The sequence below is a fragment of the Chenopodium album genome, chromosome 4 (genome assembly GCF_948465745.1).
Source record: "Chenopodium album chromosome 4, dcCheAlbu1.1, whole genome shotgun sequence".
Taxonomy (NCBI): domain Eukaryota; kingdom Viridiplantae; phylum Streptophyta; class Magnoliopsida; order Caryophyllales; family Amaranthaceae; genus Chenopodium; species Chenopodium album.
The window spans coordinates 30,752,847-30,777,941 of NC_137837.1; the positions used below are offsets into that span (position 1 = coordinate 30,752,847).

The 25,095-nt window shown below is 34.8% G+C and overlaps 1 protein-coding gene across 7 annotated transcripts in view; it reads left to right on the forward strand.

Moving 5' to 3' along the window:
- Positions 1 to 24,405, forward strand: part of LOC145629077 (uncharacterized) — a 33,442-nt gene extending 9,037 nt beyond the window's left edge. Inside the window, exons 2-9 of one of the 7 annotated variants that reach the window (XM_081681559.1) lie at positions 19,961 to 21,793; positions 21,875 to 22,055; positions 22,170 to 22,262; positions 22,369 to 22,482; positions 22,579 to 22,682; positions 23,260 to 23,332; positions 23,913 to 24,091; positions 24,153 to 24,405. In XM_081681559.1, coding sequence (XP_081537685.1) covers positions 22,035 to 22,055; positions 22,170 to 22,262; positions 22,369 to 22,482; positions 22,579 to 22,682; positions 23,260 to 23,332; positions 23,913 to 24,056 — 549 coding nt within the window. In that variant the 5' untranslated portion in view covers positions 19,961 to 21,793; positions 21,875 to 22,034 and the 3' untranslated portion in view covers positions 24,057 to 24,091; positions 24,153 to 24,405. The other 6 variants (XR_014111544.1, XM_081681558.1, XM_081681560.1 and 3 more) reach the window with 6 other exon arrangements.
- Positions 24,406 to 25,095: the final 690 nt, after the last annotated feature.

Genomic DNA, 25,095 nt, shown 5'->3' on the forward strand with positions numbered 1-25,095 from the left:
TGTGAAATGGAATATTTGTAAAACAAAAGAATTTATAAACAAAAATTTATCAAGAAATAAATAATGTTTATTAATTAAAATAGACTGAAGATATTAAAATAAAAAGTGTGTTCTAAAAACGGATGTGGTCATGCCACTTATTTGCTAAAACTGAAATAACAAATAAAAATTTTTAAAATAAAGAATATGAACTCTTTGCGAGGAAAGTCATAAGATTTAATCCTTTCGAACGTTGTCCCTTTTGTCGGTGGATTGCTTGTAGCTTGAAGGATCGAAGTTAGAATCATTTGACTCCTCCATTGGTTCAGGTGATTCAGGTTCAGGTTCTACTGGAATAAACTCCCCTTCTTCTTCCTCATCCGATGAGATATCTATGATTATTGGAGTTGGAGGTGGGTTTGGATCAGAAATGTCCATAAGTGAACTATTACCCTCTTGTTGTTCTCCATTCTCTGCTGGATTTCCCCCTGACGAAGAAGAAGAAGAAGCGAAATTTTCTGGTTGTTGATTTGGAGGAGGATTGTTCTCTGTTGGGTTATCAAAGTAGTAGTCAGGGTAGGGAAGGTTTAAGCGTTGACAATAAACTTTCTCCACCCTTACGAGATATTTGGTTAAGAAAATATAGTCTGGATACCACTGGCCATAATAGTCTCTGTATTTATGGTAATTTGGGATGTCTCCTGGAAGATAAAAATCAGAGAATCTTTGTTTGACAGCAAGGTAAGGGGCTCCTCTAGAAGACAATGTACAATCATTGATGAAATACGATCAGGGGTGTCATAAACTTTCTCCCGTAGGACATTGCTCATGTAGGAACAAAAGTATCTGATCTTTTCTACAAAGTCATAGGGGTGTTCATTATTTTTCTTTACGAGAGATCCCATTTGGGTAAACTTGCTAGGAAAAATTGGCATCCTGTAGAGAAAAGGTTTAGAAAAGATTTCCCTCCCCCTAAAGGAATAATTAAAAATTAAATAAATAATACAAAGTTCAGTGTTCAATCATACAATCTGAAGAATCACATAAAATAATCCATATATTGCATGCTTTCATCACAACATGCTTGAATATTCTAAAATAAAATTTATGCACACAGGGAAGAAATTAAATTCTAGTCTATATGCCCTTTTCTTTCCAACCCAAGCTCACCAATATATTAATAAAAGCTTTTAACACATAATTCTTACCTTAATCCTTGCTCCCTGCAAAATTAACAAACTAAAAATATTTTACCCTGCTTAAATTTTTTTTTTTTTTTAAAAAAAAAATTTCGGACACTAAAAAAAAATTCGAGTGTCCCCCTAAAAAAAAATTTCGGACCAAACTAAAATAAAATGAAATAAAAAGTAAAAAAAAAAAAAAATTCGGCCTTCTTGATAAAATAAATTAAAATAAAATAAAATCGGGTGAAATTGACATTTGCAAAATTAAATTAGCACTTGGCCAAGTTCAAATCATAATAAAAACGTTTTCGTGTTAGTGGTAATTTAAAATCTCAACCTAAGCTCCCAGATACCACTTTGTAACACCCTAGAAATTCCTTTATTTTAAAATACCTGTTTTGCCCTGTATAAAAACTTTAAATAGGAATATCTAAGACATTACCGCCACCGTAAAAACGGTTAAGTCAAATATCAAAGACACACAACGGAAGACTTAAAAACCAAAACTATTTAAATAACACAATTTAAAAACCAAACCAACGAAAATAAAGTTGAAAATCAACGAAACCAAAGTCAAACAAAACCCACCACAACTTGGAACCATTTAAGGCCCTTATTCAAAACCGAAACAACCAAACTTTTTGTGTTAGTCCAGAAAGTAATATAATAAAATATTCAATGCATAAAACAAATCATATCCTAATGGAAGCTAGCATGATTCCCTCCTCACTCATGCCCCGTCATGAACATGCTTCAATACCTGAAAGTGTATCTCTACTTGCCCCCACTACTCTCCATTAAAATGGATCATCGTAGGGCCAAGATAAAGACAAGGCCAGACACAAACAACACACACAACCAGCAAAGCTGAGTACATAAGCGTAACTAAACACACTAACATGCATTCTCCTATCATCACACACACTTACCTCACTGTACCTGTTTACAAGCACACCCAACAATCAACAAGACACAATGACTAGACAATAATTAATTCATTTTTTTTTTGCACTGATTACGCATCGAACGGGTTTCCACCTATTAACCTCCCCCAAATAAAATTTGAGGTTAACTGGCACGGGAGCTAACCGTGCCAGCGACAAACCACACAAAGGTGGCGGAATTCCTGCGCATAATAAATAATAAAAAGGAATATACAGCGTCCTGCACTCCATTGGAAGTTATGGTTAAATATAAAACCCCATAACCCCCCCCCATTGTTCATACTCAAGGTATATACGTTCCAAGAGTTTTGGTGCGTAATCTCTTTCACTTTACGTTACTTCCATATTATTAGACTTGGTGATGACTCTCAAAGCGTAATAAATCAATCAACAATAATTATTCAATCAAGCAAACATACCAATTTAATTCTTGAATAATTAGTGACCACATATTATTTAATGTTGAACCCTTTTTAATTCTACCTCAGTGTCAAAGACACCTTAAACGCATAATGCGCCACAAATCCTATCCCTCGGTGTTAAACACACCTTAAGTGCACAAAGGAACCGACATACAATTTATTCCTTGTGTACATAGACACCTATATAGCTCCTTCCTCATGCTTAAAGCATCAATAAAAATTATATGAACCATAATAAAATTTCTTTTCAATATTCCAGACATAATTAAACAATTAGTTTAATTAAACATGTTCTCTATCATGCCATAAATAAATATGTAGTCCATATAATCATGCCAAAATATAATTTTCCAATCCATAAACCATCATAAATAATTCATGCTTCACAATTCAATCACCAACACCAATAATTCACGATTCAATACATAAACCTTAGCATGATACTACTTGTAACTGATTGAAACTAAACCTAGCATGATTCTACATCATCAAAATATGCTAAGTACGCGAACGTACCTTGAATACGATCTTAAAATCGTCACGACTAGTAAAAATTGCTCACTTCGAAGTCTCCTACACATTAAAATTATAATAGAGCATTAAAACCCACTCTAAACAAATTTCCAGCAATATATACTATCCTAAAATCCCTCTTAAAATAATTAGAATAAGCTGAAATTATATTTAAAACACTCTAATTAAGTCCCACTTAATGGGTAATTTAAATTTCCTTCAAAAACATAATATTTAGGGTTCTAAATAAAATTCCAGCACTTTATTTCTAATTAAAACTTGCTGTAATTTGGTCTCAAAGCACTTAAATTGAAGATCTAAACATTCATACATCATATACTTTCATAATTTCATAAATTAAGAACCTAGGGTTTCAAAAATTGGGGCTTTTTAAATTAAAACCAAAGCTGAAAATTAATTAGCATAATTACAACATTCAAACATCAAAATTTAATCCCAAAACTCATAATTTATAATTAGATCTAAGCATAGATTAAATTCGAATAAGAAAGATTAAATCTTTTTTTTTTTTTTCGAGGAACACCGAGCAGCAGCCACCACGGCACGGCTGGGCTGCTGTCGCCGCGGCTACTAGCCGTGTGCTGGTGGCGCGCGGTGATGCGCGGTGGTGTTCGGCCACGTGTGTGGTGGTGGTGGTGGTCGGCCGTGACAAAGGGGAAGGGAAAGAGGAAGAAAAAAAAGAAAGAAAAGTAAGGAGAAAAGGGGAGAAGCTTACCTTGGGTTTTCTCCACTCTGGGCAAAGTTTGATTTGCCTCATAAGTGGGATATTTATACCCATTCTCTACCAACCCTTTACCCTAAACTTTCCTCTTTTAGTTTTTCCTAATCCCTTTCCTAAAAAAAAACTTGTTAAAATTAAACTTTCTTTAAAATAAAATCCCCAACTTTTAAATAAAATAATTAAATAAACTTTCCTTTTATAATAATATTAATTAAAATACTTTAATTAAAATAATTACAACTATTTAAATACTTTATAAAATACATACTTTAAATAAAATACGTATCAAATACGGGGTATTACACTTTGTGTTAGTCCACATAAAATATGTTATAAATAAATAAAGCATAAAACACATTGTAAACTAATGGAAGCTAGCTTGATTCACTCTTCTCTCAAGCCCCATCATGAATATGCTTCAATACCTGAAAAGTTTATCTCTACTTGTCCCCACTACTCTCCATTAAAAATGGGTCATCATAGGGCCAAGATAAAGACATGACCAAACACACAAACACACACAATCAGCAAAGCTGAGTACATAAGCGTAATTAAACACACTAACATGCTTTCACCTATCAACACACATTTACCTCATTGCACCTGTTTACAAGCACACACAACAATCAACAAGACACATTAACTAGACACTAAATAATTCATTTAGCGTTGATTACGCATCGAACGGGTTTCCAACTATACCTCCCCCAAATAAATTGAGGTTAACTGACACGGGAGCTAACCGTGCCAGCGACAAATCACTCAAAGGTGGCGGAATTCCTGTGCATAATAATAAATAAAAAGGAATGTACTCCAATAGAAGTTATGGTTAAATATAATACCCCATAACTCCCCCCATTGTTCATACTCAAGGTATATACGTTTCAAGAGTTTTGGTGCGTAATCTCTTTCACTTTACGTTATTTACATATTATTAGACTTGGTGATGACTCTCAAAGCATAATAAATCAAACAACAATAATTATTCAATCAACCAAACATACCAATTTAATTCTTGAATAATTAGTGACCACATATTATTAAATGTTGAACCCCTTTTAATTCTACCTCAGTGTCAAAGACACCTTAAACGCATAAAGCGCCAAAAATTCTATTCCTCGGTGTTAAAAACACCTTAAGTGCACAAAGGCACGAACATACAATTTATTCCTTGTGTACATAGACACTTATATATAGCTCCTTCCTCATGCTTAAAGCATCAATAAAAATTTTATGAACCATAATAAAATTCTTTTCCAATATTCTAAGCCAAACTAAACATGTAGTTTAATTAAACATGCACTCCAACATGCCATAAATAAAAGTGTAGTCCATATAATCATGCCAAAATACAATTTTCCAATCCATAAACCATCGCAAATAAATCATGCTTCACAATTCAACCACCAACACCAATAATTAACAATTTCAATCATAGACCTTAGCATGATACTACTTGTAATTGATTTAAATCAAGCCTAGCATGATACTACATCACCAAAATATACTAAGTACGTGAACGTACCTCAAATAAGCTCTTAAAATAACCGAGTACTCTACAACAATTCTCGAACCAAGTCTCCTACATAAAGAGACAATAATACTATATTAATTATCCTTGTATACACAATTTCCAGCAACTTAAACTCACTTTAAATAACTTATAATAATCTGAAAATTATTTTAAAACCCCTAATTAAACTCCTTTTTAATAGGTAATCACACCCTTTTATTAAAATCACAATTATACTACTTTAAATAAAATTCCAGCATTTTAAACTAATTAAAAACCCTTTTAAAACTTCATCAAAATAAATCTTTATAATTAAGTTATTCGTAGAAACATTAAATTATCTCTTACCCTTTAAACTCAAGGATAAAATTTAAATCATAAAAAAAACTTCTTTAAAAATCAAAAACTTCCCGAAAATCTTATTTAGAAGCTGAATTTGGCCACCAGAGGGTGGTGCTCACTACCAAAGGTAGCGAGTCTTTCTTAGAACGTTGTTTTCACACGAAAAACACTACTTTTTTTTTTTTTTTATCAAAATCGGATGAGTTCAGAACCTGATCGGGATTAAAACGGGATTAATATTAACGAACGAAAATTTATTAATTAAAACACGAATTTACGTGTTCAAAACAATCTGGAATTTAGTTAAACTAATCAGTAGTTATAATCACCAAATTTTCAAACATCATTACTATAAAATTCCTAAATCAATTGTTCATAAAAACTCTAAAATCATTATTTTCAATAATTAAAACCCTAGGTTATAAATTTACAAAATCTGAAAATTATAAAGTTTAATCATCAAAAATACAATTTGATACTAATTAAATTAATTTCAAACAATAAAATCAAAATCCATAAATCAATAATTATAATTACACAAATTAATAAAACAAAGGAGAAAGAAAATAAGACTAACCTTTTTGTGTGGGAAATTTTGGGGATTCATGGGGTATTTATAGAGTGGAGAGTGTAGGGTTAAATTTGGGCTTATAAAAATGTGGGTTTAAGTTATGGGTTTTGGAATAATTTACATTGCCCAATAATTAATAAACGTTTGGCCCAAAATATATTTTACTTTATAAAGCCTTGTATTTAAAATATTTTAACCCTTTAAAATATTTAATTAAAATACTTTATCCCTAATAATGCATTTTATTAATACTTAAATACTTTATAAAAATATATAAAAATACGGGGTATTACATTAGCCAAAGAAAGGAAAGGAGAGGACTGAGATGAATAGGCTACTTAGCTTGTAGAATGGATTCATTTTTGGAAAGTAAATTCAGAGTGGCCTGCTTGGATAGAAGGAGTGAACAAGTTGCAATGTAAAAAGAGAATAAGCCTTTTATGTGGGGTTATAGTCAGATCTTTAGAACGAGCCTTTCATAGTATTGATAATATATGCTTGAATATAATGTATGTGACAAGGGAATAAACGCGTCGTCAATTGTCTATCCCTAGATCAAATACAATTTATACAACCTAAACAAACCTAATACGAGTATAAGGCAAGCATAGGGGTCGAACCACAGAGAACGGTAAACACAACCAAATGTTATCGACAATTAAGCTAGTCCGGAATAGGAGATAAATAAACTAAAGTCTAAAGATGCTAAAACAAGAAATAAAACATTAAGGCACCAAGGGAAATGGGTAGGTGAAGTTGACGCTTGATCATACAATAACAAAGTAGCATATCAATGGTAAACTAAACATGCATGAATATCGAAGTAAAGGGTCCAATCTAGCCGCCTTCCGGGGTCAATTGGCTTCTCCTAACATAGCCTCTATGTTTCCACATTAGAACCATATACTAGGAGGTACTATTAAATAACAATCGATAGTAATGAATCTTAACTAAGTCAACTTCCGTTACTTGTTACTAAAGACTCATCTTTGATCAACTCACAATGTGCACTTGCAAGAAAGACCAAAGAATATCAAGCATGCAAAGACTTTAATCACCATTAACATAACCCCAACATTAAAAGCATGAACAATTAGCAACTACACCATCCCCACACCCTTGGCTAGGTGACTACTCACAAATCATGTTGAAAACAATATCAATCATCAAATCAATAAGCATCAACATGATTAATAAGCAAAGAAGAAAAATAAAAGCAAATAAGCAAAATAAAAAACAAAGGTAAAGAGAAAGAGTAAGAGATTGCTCATTAATTGAAGATGAAGGTCTACAAAGGATTGAACAAGCTCCTTCTTCAAAATCCAAGTTCATTAATGAAGAAAACCACACTTTCTCTCTCTACCAATGAAGACTAATCCTAACCTAACCTAAAACTAATTAGAGAGTAGAATAGATAGTTCTTGAATGTATCCCCCAACATTACCCCCAAAAATGGGTATTTATACTAACTTAATAAAACTAGGAAAAATAGAAAAAGAAAATAAAATAAAGTAAATTAAAAAGGAAAAGTAAAAAATCGGAAACTAAAATAAAAATAAAAATAAAAGAAAGAAAATAAGAAAAGGGAAAAGAAAAAGAAATAAAAAAAAAGAAAAACAAAATAAACCCACAAATCAAAAACAATCAGACGCTCTTTTTTCTCTTCTTCTCCTTCACATTGGCTGCTTGAAGTTTGAACTCCATTGAAGCGCATCTTCATCACCACCGTTCATCAACCATCATCATCAAATCGAGGCCGTTCGATCCTCATTAAAAACCATGTGCGAGGCCCTTGGAATGGTTCGATCGAACCGGTGGTTGATCTGACCGAACTACGGGGTTGGTTCGGTCGAACCATGGGTGTGTTCGATCACTCCTCTTCGAATAACAAAATCCCCAAAGTCTCTGACTCGAAGTTCGGCCGAACCCTCAACGGTTTGCTCGAACTTGATTAATTTGCAATTTACTCTGATTTTTGCTTAATTGAGGGGTCGACTGGTTGCTTAATTGCTGCTAGTTGTTGACTGTGGTGTAGGTGCGCTGATTGTGGTGGAAGGAGGAGGTGTTGCAAATTGGAGCAGCTGCTGCTAGGGGAGTTGTTAGGTGGGTGGTCAGGTGGTTTGATGGTTAAGGGGTAAATGTGGTGACTGATGGTGGTTTTGGTGTTGGGTGAATTGCAGGCTGCAATTGTTGGCTGCTAGGTGCGGTGGAGGTTGCTGTTGAATGCAGGTGAATTGCGGAAGGGGAGTAAGGAATTGAGTGGCTGTGGTTTGGTGGAATTTGTTGGTGGAGCTGGTGGTTGTTGGTGGTGGTGCGGCTACTGTTGCTGTTGCAGTTGGGGTTGCGGGTTGGTTTGGTTGGTTGAATGGTGGTCAGGGAGCAAGGGAAATGGGTGTGGTGGAAGGAGGCAGAGGTGTATTGGTTGGCCTGGTTGTGTATTGGTTGCGGCAGGGGAGGTGTATTATGGTGGCAGCTCAATTGCGGCTGTGAGGGAGCAATTGAGTTACGGGTTGGTGGTGGTTGATTGGTGGCAGCAGGAAAGTTGCGTTCAGGGGTGATATTGGTGGTGTTTGACTTGGACCTTGAACTCGAGCCTACACACAAACAAACCCGAGGATAAAAGTGTGAAACCGAGATAAATAAAATAAAATAAATAAAAAGGAGATAAATAAAGTAAAATAGAAAAAGAGAAATAACACTAAACTAATAAAAATTAAATAAAACTATACAAGTAAAGAAAGTGAAATAAAATAGACTCAAAACTAATTAAAATAAATAAAAGTAAATTAGAATACTTTCAAGGAAAAATAAAGAACGAAATATAACAAATCAAAAGCAAATAAAATACGAAAATAAACTAATTCTAATAAAAACTACGAAAAAAACTAAAACACGACAAAATTACCAAAATAAACAAGAAATGTTATTAAGAGAAAACAAGAGAAAGAAAGGGAAAATAAGATAAAATAAACGCGAAAATGAATCTAAAAATACTTCTTAAGAGTGACATAAATGTCACTCATCAGTATGTTTTGAGGTTACATATTCTCCAATTTTGTTTTAGTTGTAATTTGGTGATTGAAAAGAAAAAAAAATATTGATGGATAGCCTTTTATTGGTTGGGTATTGCTATATTTCTGTGATTAGCAATTCTATTTGTGGATGGTTTTATGCTAAGTTATGAGTTTGACTGGTTTCAGACCTTAATGTTCATATTGTAACCTTGTTGTGTGATGGGTATTATAGGTTTGATGGGTATTGTATGAACTAGTTAAGTTATTAGTGTTATAAGCAGATTAGCCAAAGAAAGGAAAGGAGAGGACTGAGATGAATAGGCTACTCAGCTTGTAAAATGGATTCATTTTTGGAAAGTAAATTCAGAGTTGCCTTCTTGGATAGAAGGAGTGAACAAGGTGCAATGTAAAAAGAGAATGAGCCTTTTATGTGGGGTTATAGTCAGGTCTTTAGAATAAGCCTTTCATGGTATTGATTATATATGCTTGAATATAATGTATGTTTTGAGATTACATATTCTCTAATTTTGTTTTAGTTGTAATTTGGTGATTGGAAAGAAAATAAAATATTGATTGATAGCCTTTTGTTGGGTGGGGTAGTGCTATATTTTTGTGATAGACAATTCTATTTGTGGATGGTTTTATTCTATGTTGTGAGTTTGATTGGTTTCAGACCTTAATGTCGATATTGTAACCTTGTTGTGTGATGGGTATTATAGGTTTGATGGGTATTATATGAACTGGTTAAGTTATTAGTGTTATAAGCCGATTAGTCAAAGAAAGGAAAGGAGATGAATGAGATGAATAGACTACTCAACTTGTATGGATTCATTTTTGAAAAGTAAATCTAGAGTGGCCTTCTTGGATAGAAGGAATGAACAAGGTGCAATGTAAAAAGAGAATGAGCCTTTTATGTGGGGTTATAGTTAAGTCTTTAAATTTGGCATTCTTAATCAAATTGACTTTTAAAAACTGTTCAAAACCTGCTACTACTACTTTGATTGTGCTAATGTACTAGCAATTACTACTCTGATTCTTTTCATTTTAAAAATTCTTGGGTACCATATCTAAAATTGGAAAGATTCATCAAGTCAAGAGTATCATATATAAGTTTTTGAGAGTGGATTAGGGAAACTTACCAGAGTGGCCAGGTTGGATAGAAGGAGTGAACAAGGTGCAATGTAAAAAGAGAATGAGCCTTTTATGGGAGGTTATAGTCAAGTCTTTAAAGTTGGTGTTCTTAATCAAATTGACTTTTAACAATCGTACAAAACCTGCTACTACTATTTTAATTTTGGTAATTTACTAGCAATTAATACTTTGAGTCTTTTCATTTTAAAAATTCTTGGGTACCATGTCTAAATTTGGAAAGATGCATCCAGTCAAGGGTATCATATACAATTGACAATGTGGGATGGACATTTCTACAAACAAGCACTTTTCTGACTATTAGCTATGATTATTTTCAGCTTCTAGGTAATCGCAAAGTCATTTACCTTATATAATATTAACTAAGTTATTGTTGGGGTTTGGTGAGTCCGACTCACCGCGGAAACAACCCCGACCCAAGGAACCACTCGTAATTAATAAAACCAATAAGCATAAATAAATAAGCACAAGAAAAGGAAGAACGAATCATACCCTTGAAGCGAGCTTCGCCCTCTCAAAACGGGCTCTTACTTGAAAGCCTTAAGCACCGCAAATGTCGTGCCTCCAACGGTATCCACCCACAAAGGACGAACACGACTTTTTAGGTCCGCTACCTTGGAGTTAGCAAGGTCTGACCAAAACCCAAGTGTTAATGGAGTTTAAGAGTTTTTCCAAAATATGGAATGCTCTTTCTAACTCCCACTCAAGCACTTTACTCCAAATCCCAAGGTTGGTATTTATAGAGGAAAGTATGAGTGGGAATTTCTATCCCATCAATGTGGGATTCATGAAATTCTACAAATTAATTTAAAGATAAATTAAATTAAATATATAAGCAAGTAATAAATCAACAAGTGTCCTAGTCATATGTAAAGAGGAGTATGGACCACTTTGAGAGGAGGGGACCATACTTGCTCCCCACTCCTTCCTCTCCTTGTGACACTTGTCCACACAAAAAAGCAAGCATACTTACTAGCTTCCCCTTTCTACCCGACCTAGGCCCACGGCCCAGCTAGCCTCGCACCGTGCGGGCTGCTAGCTGCTGCCAGCTCGGCCCAGCATGCCCACGCACATCAGTGCGGGCTGCTGATGCCGAGGGCACTGCTAGCTAGCCACGCACATGTGCGGGCTGCTAGCAGCAGCGCACGCTAGCACGCCACGCACTGCTTGCGGGCTGCTAGCCGTGCTGTGCTAGCATGCCTCCCACATGGTGCGGGCTGCTAGCCACGCCTTGCTAGCATGTCTCGCACATGGTGCGGGCTGCTAGCTCGGCTAATCCCCTAGCACTCGGGATTCCGATGCTAGGGGTATTTTGGTCATTGTTGATTTATTACTAATTTGTCGTCTCGTCTTTTTTTTATTATTTTTTACTCGACTTCTGACGCTCGGTTTCGACGCTCTAAACTCGAATTTTCGACGTCTAAATATTTAACACTCGAGCGACGAATTAATTTCTTCCGAATTAATTCGTCAAGTTGGTTCGTATATTTTGCTTGGGTGTGACCCGAAGGGTTCAGTCAAGATTAAGCTGTAATATTAATTATATTAATATTACTGATCAGAAACGACCTCCACCCAGGCATTCCGATCACTTGACCTTACTGAATATATTAGCTTTCTAATAATTCTGAACTCGCTATCAGAATAATACACTTGTTCGAAGGACACCATTCCTTTCAATCTCCCACTTGTCCTTCCGGACAAGTGTGCATTTAGTGTATAGCCCATTTCCTATGTCTCTTCATGAACTACAGAGTAAGATTACTCGTCATCTCTGTTACGTCCAGAAGTGTTTCTCAAAATCCGAGTTTGACTGTCAATAAGCAGATGATTTCTAAAATCCATCTGAGCACGACCATGAATTTTCACAGTCTCGCTCTTCGAGAGGCCTTGTAAACAACAAGACATGTTCCCTATTGTTAGTAGGGGGACATTTCCAATCTTGTAATGTAGCTTCTCTTACTAAGAGGACCTAGCCGCCCGATATCTGTTGTTATAATCCCCAGTTACGGCAGACGTTTAGCGGATAACAAAGCGGACTAGTACTCAAACAAGAGACCTCCCACTACTCATGGTCAAGGAAAAGAGTTCCGATAGTAATAATGAGAAAAAATACTTATGACGATTTTAAATCTCTTAAAGTATTCTCATAGGTCGATCCAGTATGGTTCTAAACCAATACCTGTGCAAATGATTTATATCCTCATAACACAAGAAACGGTGCTATAAATCATACTACACACTAATCTCTAATGGTCATTAATCGTCTACAAAAAATATGACCTTGATTAGGGATAATTTTCGATTAAAATATTCAATGTTCACTTAATAGGTGTTTCTTTATCCAAGCCATTGACTTGATACCCTATTTTGAATATTTATTAAAATCGAATGGACTCATTATTTAATTCTAAACCACAATTAAATAGCTTTGTGGAATATTTAGAAATATTTTATTCCACTATGAAACTTCACAATGTTTCATCTTATGATAAATGGTTTTTCCCAAATGTTTTAAGAGTAGTACTCTTCATAAAACATTTATAGAAATCACACTCATATTTGATATGCTTGATTTCTTTCATGCAATTATGAATGTTGTCGTTCACTTATTGCATTGGTTTAGATATAATTACTTTGCAAACCTTAGCATCTTCATTATCCACCATTTCCATAATAAGATGATAAAATTTTGAGAGTGTTAATGGATTACATGTGATTCAGGATTTATTTTCCAAGCAATGGCTCCCACTCATTTTCATGATTTGAGACCTTCTACTTGACAACCTACAATCATCAATGTTCAACAACGAACTTTTCCATTTAACATCTATCTTATTATTTCCTTTAAGGCGACAATATTCTGAACATATGTTTTAGTAGACTCTCCGATGATGCCTTGCATGGATTTCACTCCAAACGACTCACAATGATTTGGAATACTCAAATCACTTACGATCATGGAAATTTATCTTAAATTTCCGCACATTATACATGGATGCATATCCATGTTACCATTCTCAAGCCACGACACTTCTTGTCTCATGCTTATAAATGGCTTCCTTGCTAAGGATCTAATCCTTGTTAAGGTTTGTGCTTACAACATCAAAACTCAAGTTGTATTTGTTTCCATGCGTCAAGAACTCAACTTATTTAAGTGCTATGGATGTTCTTGACTATAATCTAATGATCTAATACTCAGATTAATGTCGACTGGTATTATATACGTACTTCACATGCTCTAAGCAAGTAAGTCGTCTGACAATTCCATATCATAGCTTTACATGATGGATTTAATTCTAGAATGATTCTCAATTCTATTCCATCCATGTGACATTTAGCTCATTCGGTTACACTGAGTCTTGCCAAAATGTTCGCTATGTGATATGGTTGAAAGTCTCTTACTAGAGTCTTTCTTGGTTGACTTAGTATTTAGCCTAGCTTATACTTAGTTCAAACATTTACTTAGCTTCATACATATATGGGTCAAAAGCCTTTCAAAGTCCTTCATGTTTAACATGGTAAATTCCTTTACTCATTTAAACATTTAATTAATTTTATACCATAGAAGTTAATTCCCAACATGTACTAAGTATCGTCTTTAGCTTGGTCCATTGTCGAAAATACTTTCAAATCTAAGCATTTAGCATTTGATAGTTGTTTCACAATAGAGTTCGTAAACTTCTCGTTGGACCTTTACTTTTGCTCCCACTAAACTTCTTGTTCATCAGAATTTCTATGTTTCTCCATAAGTCAATCCTCTTATTAACTTTATGAGAAAACACGTTCCAATTCCTTCATGCAATGCTTCCTTTAATCCCATGACGGATTCCATGTGCTCGCTTTCAAATCTAGCATTATTTAGGTTTTCAAAACCCTTAGATTATTCCATAGTCACTTCTAAGATCCTATTTTGGGAAGGCGATTTTGGTATCTATTTTGCCATATTTCATATGTGCAATTTTGCTAGATCCATCACGAAAAGACTTAAGCATTCTGATTGGTGAATAGGTTTTTATTAAAATCAAGTCCTTGAAATTAATTATATCCTTTTCAACCAATCTAGCTATGTATGCATATACATTTCCACATTTGTTAGTTTTCTCCTTGAAAACTTATTTGCAATTGATAGATCTTTCATCCTTCATGCAAATTAATCAAGTTTCGAACATGATTTTCAAACATGGAGTCTATTTCGGATTTTCATGGCCTCTAACCATCATTCGGAATTTGGATTTGTCGTAGCTATCTTACAAGACATTATTCCTTTGCTTGTAAGTCTTAGGTTTATTTCTAACTTAATAGAAAATTTATAGGATTCAATCCAAGCCTTTGGTGAATTCTATACCTATACGGGGTAATTGCATCAAACACTGAGTTTTAAGGCGCTTTCAAAGCCCTTTTATCATGTTGATCTTACTCCAACATTTTTAATGTTTTCTGAGTAATGAATTCTCTTTTAAGGAACTTGTAAAGTCCTTTTGAGTATTCTTGATCATGCATTCTCATGAAGTCCTTTAAGGTTTTCCGAGATTCTTAGTTCTAGTTTGTTGCTAAGCTCGATGGTCATCGAGTTCATTTTCCTCCCACTTGTCGTTTTGGAAACGTGTTACTTTCTAGAAAGACACCACTTAGAGCAACAAACATTATGTTCTCAATTAGGATGTGGAGGTAATGCTCGTTGTCTCACTTGAATGCTTACAAAGAGACATGTATATTGTCTTTGGGTAAAAGTTCGTTGTGAAACAAACAGTTAGCTCCCACTTGAGCTATCTTTAGTCTTTATTGAGCCATTCAGCTCCCACTGAGCCACTTAGCTCCCACTGAGCTAGTGAACTCCCATTGAGACTAAGAGCCTTAGACGTATACTTGAAAAGACTTTTAGAAGTTATTTCTATCCATAACTGAATATGGCGTCCTTTCTTAGCTTCGACATATTGTTTAGTGTAACATTAGTCATTTGTGCAAATCTTTAAGAACTTTATAGGAAGGGTTGTGAACCATCATCGTTTAAGTCATTTTCCAATGACATCGAGGTGTCCGTGAGGACACACTATGTTCTTTGGGGAGTTCTTTATGAAAATTTCCATTCATAACTTTGAGATGGTCACGCTTGGCTCAAGCAAACATTGCTTGATCTAATCTAGAAGTTTTGATATCTTGCCAAGTCGATTCTGTACTTCACTGGACTCTTGAGCTACTCAGGTCAAGTTTATTCACATTTGATGAATATAGCCATATCCTTTCAAATTCTTTGTGAAATGTTGAAGTAATTGATTCCTCTTTAGCCTTCGGAGTCGATTGTCTATACCAAGAACAATAGCTCTCTGCTTTGTAGGTTTCAACAACTAAGACTTGCTTGTCTTAGAATGATTCCAAATCGAGCAACTATCAAGAGCCTATCTAATAGAATCTTGAGTACGTTCTTGTCGATATGACATTGCTAAAGATGTTTGGAACGCAAATCAAGCCCATGACTTGAACTTAGTGAGTTAATCATGTAAGGGAAATGTTTGTTTATAATCAAGCATTCTTGACTCAACGCTTGGATAACCATGCCATTCAAATAAATCTCGCAACTATTGCTCATTACTTTGAATGTGAGTCTTTCCGTGTGTAAATGGATCAATTGCTGATTATGGAACATAATAACCATTATTTGTTCCAGCCTTTGGCTTAACAGGTCTTTAAACAAAACATACGACCTTACAACTGATGTAGCTCTTCTTGCTTCATTCTAAGCTTGTAAGTCGATAACTTAGCTTAACTTCAATAGTTTGAGGTCACTATCATAGTGGAACACTCAAGCAGTATCCGATACTTGTGAAGATAACGAATTGCTAAGTTAACTACAATAACATGAACTCATGAGTTGAAATGGAATCTAATTCCTTTTCTTTGTTCCTTCTTTCCTATATTTCTTATCATACAATATCTCATAATCTTACTTTAAGAATTATTTCTTTAAGTACCTTGACTCTTATACTTTGTTAGGCATAATCAAGCACCTAGTGCGCCGTAAAACAAAGTTCTATCTTTTCCATTAATTCTTACTCGAATTACTACATCAATGAGTCCTACTCAATTATGTATGATGTGAAAAGATACATTGGTTGTCAAACATTGACAATCTTGAGTTTGCAACTCAATACCTCATGTTTTTATCAAAACTACCTAGTATTTTGAATACATGATGTCCAACCGTCCTTTCGGACTTAGTTATAAAAGTCATTTATGAGAATTGTATTTTAGAAATGCTTTTCCTGTCTTTGAGAACTATTCTCAAGGATTTCCTTTACCAATCATGGAAATAATATTATTTGATTTAGAATACTATAAATATAAGTGAAAAGTATTACCATTTATCAAGAACATAATAAGTTTGAAATTTAATAGCATTCATGCAAACTTCAATCTTATTAAACGTATTATTTACGCATAAAAATTGTCCCTCTTTGGCGAAAATAAGGCGATTCCAAGATCCGAAGAAACAAAGAGTGGTTAAGCATGTTTTGGCTTGTCTTAACACTCAATCTTCTAAGGTAAGCATTGCCTTGCTAATGGCTCTAAGCCACTCTTGGTTAGATAATCGTTGCATCTAATGCATCTTTGACGATGTATCTCTTTCGCCACGGTATGTGAGGACTCCTCACTCATACCGATGAGTTCAATCAAAACCAACATGCACACCCGACGTGCCTTATGAGCCTTGGAGTAGTGATGGCACCTCTCTTTGGCGTAGCCTACCATCACCCTCGTTCGGTTGGTAAGTGTTGTTTTGGAAAGGCAAATTTGACTCAATATTATTAGGGACCTAGGATTTCTATGTTGGTTGATTTAAGTGAACTTAACTAATCATCGCAACATAAAGAAAACCTAAACATGCATCTAACGAATAATTCACATGTATATAAGCATAAAATATAAAGCGAAATAATAGATGCAGATTGGCAACTAGCATGACCCCTTGAATTCTTCAAGTCTTCAAAAGGTCTTCATTTGCAATTCAAGGCTTTGTCTTCCAAGATACGCCGTCTTCAAGACTTAACCAAACTATGCAAATACTAGTGTCTACGACTAGGAATAATCTAAATATTAAGGTACAAAAATACTTAACGGTGCGTAGACCGTATTTAGATTTAAAAAAATACATAACGACACGTAGTCCGTATTTTCTATCCTAATCGGGTCCCACTAGTTGCCATTTCATAAAACCTGTGAGAGAGAATATATATTCCATTCATCCATTCACTATTTGTGAATGGCCCATGCAATTTACAATATTAAACAAGTAAAATGCATTTAAACAACGCGCGCACTAGTAACTAATCTAGGTGGTTAATCCGATTAACACGCCTAATTAAAAATAGTCAAAGTTGTTTAACCGATTATGTAATTGACGTCATTAATAATTGAAGCTCCCACTAAATTCCGCATTTCCTTTAATTAATCCAATTAATTAAGTTGGTAGCACCCAAACTTGTCAAAATAAAATTTTGTCAATGCCGCTCAAAACCGAGGCCTAGCCTCCCAAAATTTTAATTAAAATAAACAAAATTAATTAAAATAAATAAAACGGCAAAGTAAGCAAATATTAAGCCAACCGCATTTCATGTGGCTTTCGCTTTAAGCGTTTTGCCAAAGAAACTCGAATAATTGCGGCTCGTGCAAACCAAGCACACTACGGCCATTCGCCTCACCGTACCAAGAACATACACACACAAAAGCTCCGCACACACGGCCTGCGGCAAGCAGCCTTGAGCTGCTGCCACTGCCGCACGCACGCGCACGCCCAACCATGGCTGCTGCTGCGTGGCTGCTGTGGCCGTGTGCTGCTGCCACGCATATGGCCGCACGCAAGGCGGGGCAGCCACCTTGGCAGCCACATGTGTGCTGCTATGCAGCCCGGCTAGCCAAGTGTGGTTCTTTTCCTCGTTTTGCATGCCATGGCCTCGGGATTTGATCCCATTTCGCGAGACAGAATTAATTAATTCTAAATTAATTTTAGAACTAACTTAATGAGCAAAAATGAAAAAAATTTAAACAAGTCCAACTTAATAAAATTTCAAAGTGCAAATAACCAAAATAATTCCAAGAACCATTTTTAATTAAATTGGTTTAGCTTGGTGCAATAACAAAGTTGAGGCAATTTCTCACTTTAAATTTAATCAATTTAAATTAAACTTGAGAATTTGACAAAGTAAGAGGAATTTGTAAAAATATGAACTTTAATGTTCAAATGAAAATTCCAACATCTAAATTTTGTGAATCCTTTAAAATTATATCTTCCAACATGAAGATAACCAAATTTCTATCACAAAAATTGAAACTTTATGTTTCCAATCAACTCTAAATGATTAAAACAACAAAGTTTAACACAAAAGAACATGGAATGTAGTGGTTTTTAAAGTTTCAATCACTTATCACAAATAAAGATTGAATCTTTAACACTTAGGAAGCCTCAAAACAAAAATTTTCACACTAAAAAGCTATTAGTTTGCAATTATGTGAAAATAAATCAACCTTTAAGCATCAAATACTACCAAGTAAATGTGCTTTAAGGGGACTTAAAAATGCAGAAAATAATGCAAATTAATCAACCACATAATCAACAAGTTATGCCATTAATTTCAAGGTTAGAAAAGACTTAAATTTTTCATCAAAAACGAAAAATCCCTCGAAAAAGGCATTTCTGGTCAGAATTTGGCTAAAATCACAGTCCCGTAGGGGGAAAAAACCTTTTCAGAACACCTTTTCCACCGAAAATTCACTATTTTTGGGCGAAAATCTGGGTTCTAGGCCAAATTCGACATTAAAAACGGGATTAAAATAAATAAAACTGAGCTACTAATCTAATTAGCAACTTAAACCAGAAAAATAAGCCAAAATAAACCTTGAAAAACATGATTATAAAAATAAACGAGCGGGGCTCCGATACCGCTGTTGGGGTTTGGTGAGTCCGACTCACCGCGGAAACAACCCCGACCCAAGGAACCACTCGTAATTAATAAAACCATAAAGCATAAATAAATAAGCACAAGAAAAGGAAGAACGAATCATACCCTTGAAGCGAGCTTCGCCCTCTCAAAACGGGCTCTTACTTGAAAGCCTTAAGCACCGCAAATGCCGTGCCTCCAACGGTATCCACCCACAAAGGACGAACACGACTTTTTAGGTCCGCTACCTTGGAGTTAGCAAGGTCCGACCAAAACCCAAGTGTTAATGGAGTTTAAGAGTTTTTCCAAAATATGGAATGCTCTTTCTAACTCCCACTCAAGCACTTTACTCCAAATCCCAAGGTTGGTATTTATAGAGGAAAGTATGAGTGGGAATTTCTATCCCATCAATGTGGGATTCATGAAATTCTACAAATTAATTTAAAGATAAATTAAATTAAATATATAAGCAAGTAATAAATCAACAAGTGTCCTAGTCATATGTAAAGAGGAGTATGGACCACTTTGAGAGGAGGGGACCATACTTGCTCTAACCGAATGTTGCATGTGTTCTACTTTAAGTGTCCTTTTTTATTTTTAATCCTTTTTTGTTTGTTTAAGTGTCTTAAGATTGTTGTTGTGTATGTACAGGTATTCGGTCATTTGGAATCAAAGCTGGAAACCATTGTTGAGGGTTTGATTGGGAAAGCCTGACAAGTCAAAGTCGTAATCAACTAATAAAAAATAATACCTAAATCCACTAACTATGTAGATAAGGAAGAAGTGTCGAACCACAGGGAAACAAGTTAATTGATTCCTAATTAATCAAAATAGTCTAAATTATCAAGTAACCAAATTGTTATTGTAAAAGGGAACTAAACTACTAAGAGTAAAAGTGGGAAGGAATAAAAGTAGGAGGAAAATCAATGAAATAAAATCCTAGGGCATAGGTTCACCAATAAACAATATTCAGGGTAAAGCATATCAATCAATCATCAATGCATCAATAAATCAGATCATAAAGGGCTTTCGCTACGTATTACAATCACAGAGTTAATTTGCCGATATTAAATCTTATCTCTTGAATCTCAACTTAATCATTTATAAATTAGTCCGCCTATTGAAACTAAGCCTAAACATCAATTCTCATCTCTCGAATCTCGAATCAATATTGCTAAACTCGTACAATTAAACAAGGCCTAATCTAATTGCATAGCATTAAATCAATCAATAGGAAATTAATCAAGCATTGATAATCAACAATAATAAATTACCCCTTCATATTATTTATGGATCCCCACAAACCCTAGAAAGAAAACTACTCACTCATAATTAAATGTAAATTAAACAAAGCAATTAAACAAGACATGATCAAGGAAAGAGATTAAATAAAGGATGGAATTAAACCAAGAGTTGTAGAGAGAGAAACAAGAGAGAAAGTAATACTAAGAGTTTAATTAAGAGGAGAGAGAAAGTAATACTAAGAGTTTAATTAAGAGGAGAGAGAATGAGTAAGGAGTAAATTAAAGAAATAAAATAAAGTTAAAACAATAAGTTAAAACTAATATAAAAAATAATGAAAAGCTCCCCCCGTAAAGAGCTACTACCCTCCTTATATAAGAAAGAAAGTCAACTCCCTAATCCCACTCAAACTCAAAGTATAATAAAATAATTAAAAGCTAAAGACAAAACTATCCTAAAAACAAAGTCCAATCCTATAGCAAATAGATATCCGACTTGAGGAAAGTAACTAGAGTGAGGCCCAAGGAATTTGAGCCCACTCGTTGAATCATGCGTGATTCCTTGATGATTGGGCCCGCTTATTCACACCCAGCACTTGAAGCTCGCCAATTTGAAGCCCAACAACTGATATCTTGGGGTTGGGCTCCATGTAGTAGCTCGTAACAACTTGGATTTTATCATTAATCGAGCATTTAATCTCCAAATCAAACTCCATTGTTTAGGTCTTGGGCAATTAAACTGCGGTCTTAAAATACGATCAAATTCCAATATCTTCATAGTGGCTTACTAAGCTCGGGAATTATAATAAATCTACAAATTCTTACAAAATAATACCAACTCTACAAAAACACTAGAAAACTTATATTATTAATAAAAATAGCTCCACAAAACTCAAATAAGCACAAATATGACCGTGTGACGGGGAATAAAATATATATAAAATAGACTCATCAAAGCCCTTAGTAAATTTGTGAGAAATATGACTAGAAACCGTATTGATGAATTTGTGTATTTTGAAAATGTTGGGAGTACCGGACCAAGGGATGAAAATTGTTGGATTAATGGACCAAGGGATGAAGTTAATCCTTCCCCCGGAAAGGTTGGTGTTGATTACTATGCTGACCACATTAACAGGTCATCACCCAATTTGGAGGAAGAACCTAGGCCAAATAAGCTTAGTCCCTTTGACAAGAGGCTTATATGCTTTGTCTGCGGGTGGAAGGAGTTGAAGAAAGATGCAAAGTAATTAAAGCTTTAAGGTGTAATAGCGACTTGTCATAACTTATGTTGTTTGCTAACTTTGATCTTTTATGGAAAATGCAGGCCCGGTTCAAACTTAATTCTTTGTGATGGTGTAGATGCATCTCAAAGGGACTGCTATCGTGTTATTTCTACAAGGTCTCGTGCTGGAGATCATTATGTTAGGGTGGCCTCTGTTTTGTATATGAAGACTTGGGCATCATAACATACGAGGAAAAGGATTATGATGGATCCTTTGTATGCGGTGAGGTTTTTTACTACTTTTTTTTGGTTAAACAGTGTCTTGATCAACATTTTTGGTATTTATATTGTTTGTCGTATTTAACTTACCCTTTTTTTTTGTTTTTATTGGTCGTAGAATTTTGTTATGGTTGGTAAAGATGACCGTAAAATGTTGGGCCAAAAGTACGGGAAGACTTTCCTTAGCTATTCTCTTGACCAAATCCAAAGTGTATGTGTTCAGTTTTGATTAAGTCATTTTTTATTAAGCTTTTTATATTTAAAGTGGTCTATGTTTCACACAAGTTTTTGTCCCTGTCCTTGATGCATCTGTGAAGAATGCAGAACATTGGTATTGCTTGGCCTTGGATTTAAAGGTACATTTGGTTTGGATGATTGATTATTTGTACGAAGATCCGTACTTAAAGCATGAAAAGTGTCATCAGCAACTTGTAAGGAGTTCAACTCTCTCCTTCCTTACTTTTATGTTATTATTTGGTTTTCTTTTTGAATTAAAATTGTGACACTTGCACAATTTGGTCCTAAAGATGAAGGCCTTAGTGGAGTTGCTGCAGCTTAGTGACCCCACCTGGGAGGTGGGTACAACTTCTACATGGTTGAGGAGGACATTTTCGGTACGACAGGTTGACAAGTAAGTACTTCTACCATGGTATTAGCAACTTCAGCTTGATTGTATGACTATTTTATATGATTTCATGGATCCAGTGATTTGTGTTGAGCATTGAATGACTGAACAACCATCAATTAGATGGGAGTCTTAATTAGTGATTTGACATTCTCATGTGATTTTTTATGGTGTCTTTGTATGGTTATTTGGATGTGCTATGGATGATAAAAACTAATATGACTAGGGTATGGATGGTTCACTTATTTCAGAAATGAACCTTTAGCAGTAAATGAACCATTACCCGTGCCCTGAAAATGAACCTTTAGCAGTAAATTCCGCTAAAAGAGTCTTAAAAAAATACTAATTTTATCTCTTAGTTGATCAATATCTACTAATAACTCATTACTCCTCTCATTTACTCCCAAAATTGAACAACTTTTCTTTTGCATTCATGAGGTATAATCTAAATTCTTTTCTGTTGATGGGTAATTTAAATTGGTTTAGAACTCACATATATGGTATTGTGATAGTTATTGTCATACTTATTATGTTTTATATAGTACTTACCTCACCTCACCGGCTATCGTTATTGCAATAATAGTTGCTCCTGCGGCGCTATCATTCAAGCAACTATAAAGCATTGTGCACGATCTTTTGAAGCTCCCTTTCATATGGTGAGATTATGATCCTTATTTTTACTATGCCCTTTACGTTTCTGTATGTGTAATATGTCTATAATAGACATTTTGAATGATTATTGTAGTAAGTTGTCTCCATTGATATAGATGACTCTTTAGCTTAGTAAGCATTCCATTTCTACTTAAAGGTACTTAAATGTATTTTTGAGCTTTTTAATCTGTTCAGAGATTAATATTCCACTTCAAGCGGCTTTAGTTGCTGTGAGGCAAAGGGTTTACCTCTTTGATTATCTTCAGAGTCACAAGAGTCATCATTAACCATGGATTTATTGGATTGGTTAGGGAGAATTCTGGGATTTTGTAACCAATGTACATTAGATGTCTAATAAAAATTTAATCTGTATGGCTCTTAGCTTACAACAGTTAAGTGTATTTCCAATTTAATGGGTCTTTTCCAACAGGTAACCGTATACACACACTATGTCGAAAAGGCTCTTATGCATTGGAAATTTTGAATGATGTGTAGTTCCTACCATGATCGTGCACTAGAAAGTTTGTATGATTGTCAGGTCTTGGTCTATATTTATCTGGGATTTTGACAAAAGTATTTTTACAGGAAAAACATACCTCCTCCTTGAGGAACAATCTGTTTCTTGAAGATGTGAATAGCGACTTCAACGAGTTGCATGCAAATTTGGAGACGATCCTCCCAAAGGAAAGAAGAGGCGGTATAAGGAAAGGTTCTCACATGACTTCATAGGTGGTCTAACTGTGTTCAGAAGGGGGGTGTGCTCAGGGGTGCATAACCCAATTTTGTTTTTGTGAAACTAATTATGAAACTGTATTCATGAGCAAGGGGGTGCATAACCCAATTTTGTTTTTGTGAAACTAATTATGAAACTGTATTCATGAGCAAGGGGGTGCATAACCCAATTTTGTGGAAACTTATTATGATGTGCTGTTAACATAGGTAGGTGGTTAATTAGTTAGTTAGGTAATTGAATACTCTTGACGTAGTTATAGTTGACTAAGGTAACCATCCAGTTGAACAAGTGATTAACAGCTACTGAACTTTAAAGTTAATTTAATTGCATAGAATTCAGGTTACATAACATTACACCGTTACTTGTCGAACATCTTTAGGATAACATAATAATCTTAAGGTGCGCAAGTTGAAGCTAACGACAATTTTTTCAACATCTAGCAAGTAGTACATGAAAAAGTAGGCCTCCTTGTGAAAGTACCTAGCCCGACCTATTTTGAACATTGTGAAGAATGGAAACTCGGGATGGAAATCTATACTATCAACTGGTTCATGCAATCCTCCTCGTGCAATAGTAGCTACTTGATGTTGCAAATATCTATAGTGGTTATATAATAAAAGGCATTATGCTCCAATTGAACACCAAACTAGTCCAACTAGAATATAAAACCTTGTACAAGTAGAACACGTTTACTACTTAATTTGTTGTAACTATCTACAGTTGTTTTGGGTGTTTTTGTCCCTCGGGAGAGCTCGACTCAAACAATAGTCGGTGAGCGCCTGTACCTCCAAAATAACGGAGACTCCAGGTGGTTGGAGTTCCGCCTCTGACGATCAAGTTAGAACGTGTAGGAGTGAGTAAAAAATTCGAAAAATAAAGGTGAGATCTTTCTAGGATTCCAAGAAAGAATATTTCTTTGATGTAAGAGAATGTCAGTAAATGTGTGTAATCAATTCTGTCTGTCCCACAAATGTGGAAATCTCCCTTCTTATATGATCATTCTGGATAAAGGTGCCCTAATCTAGGTCATTTGCC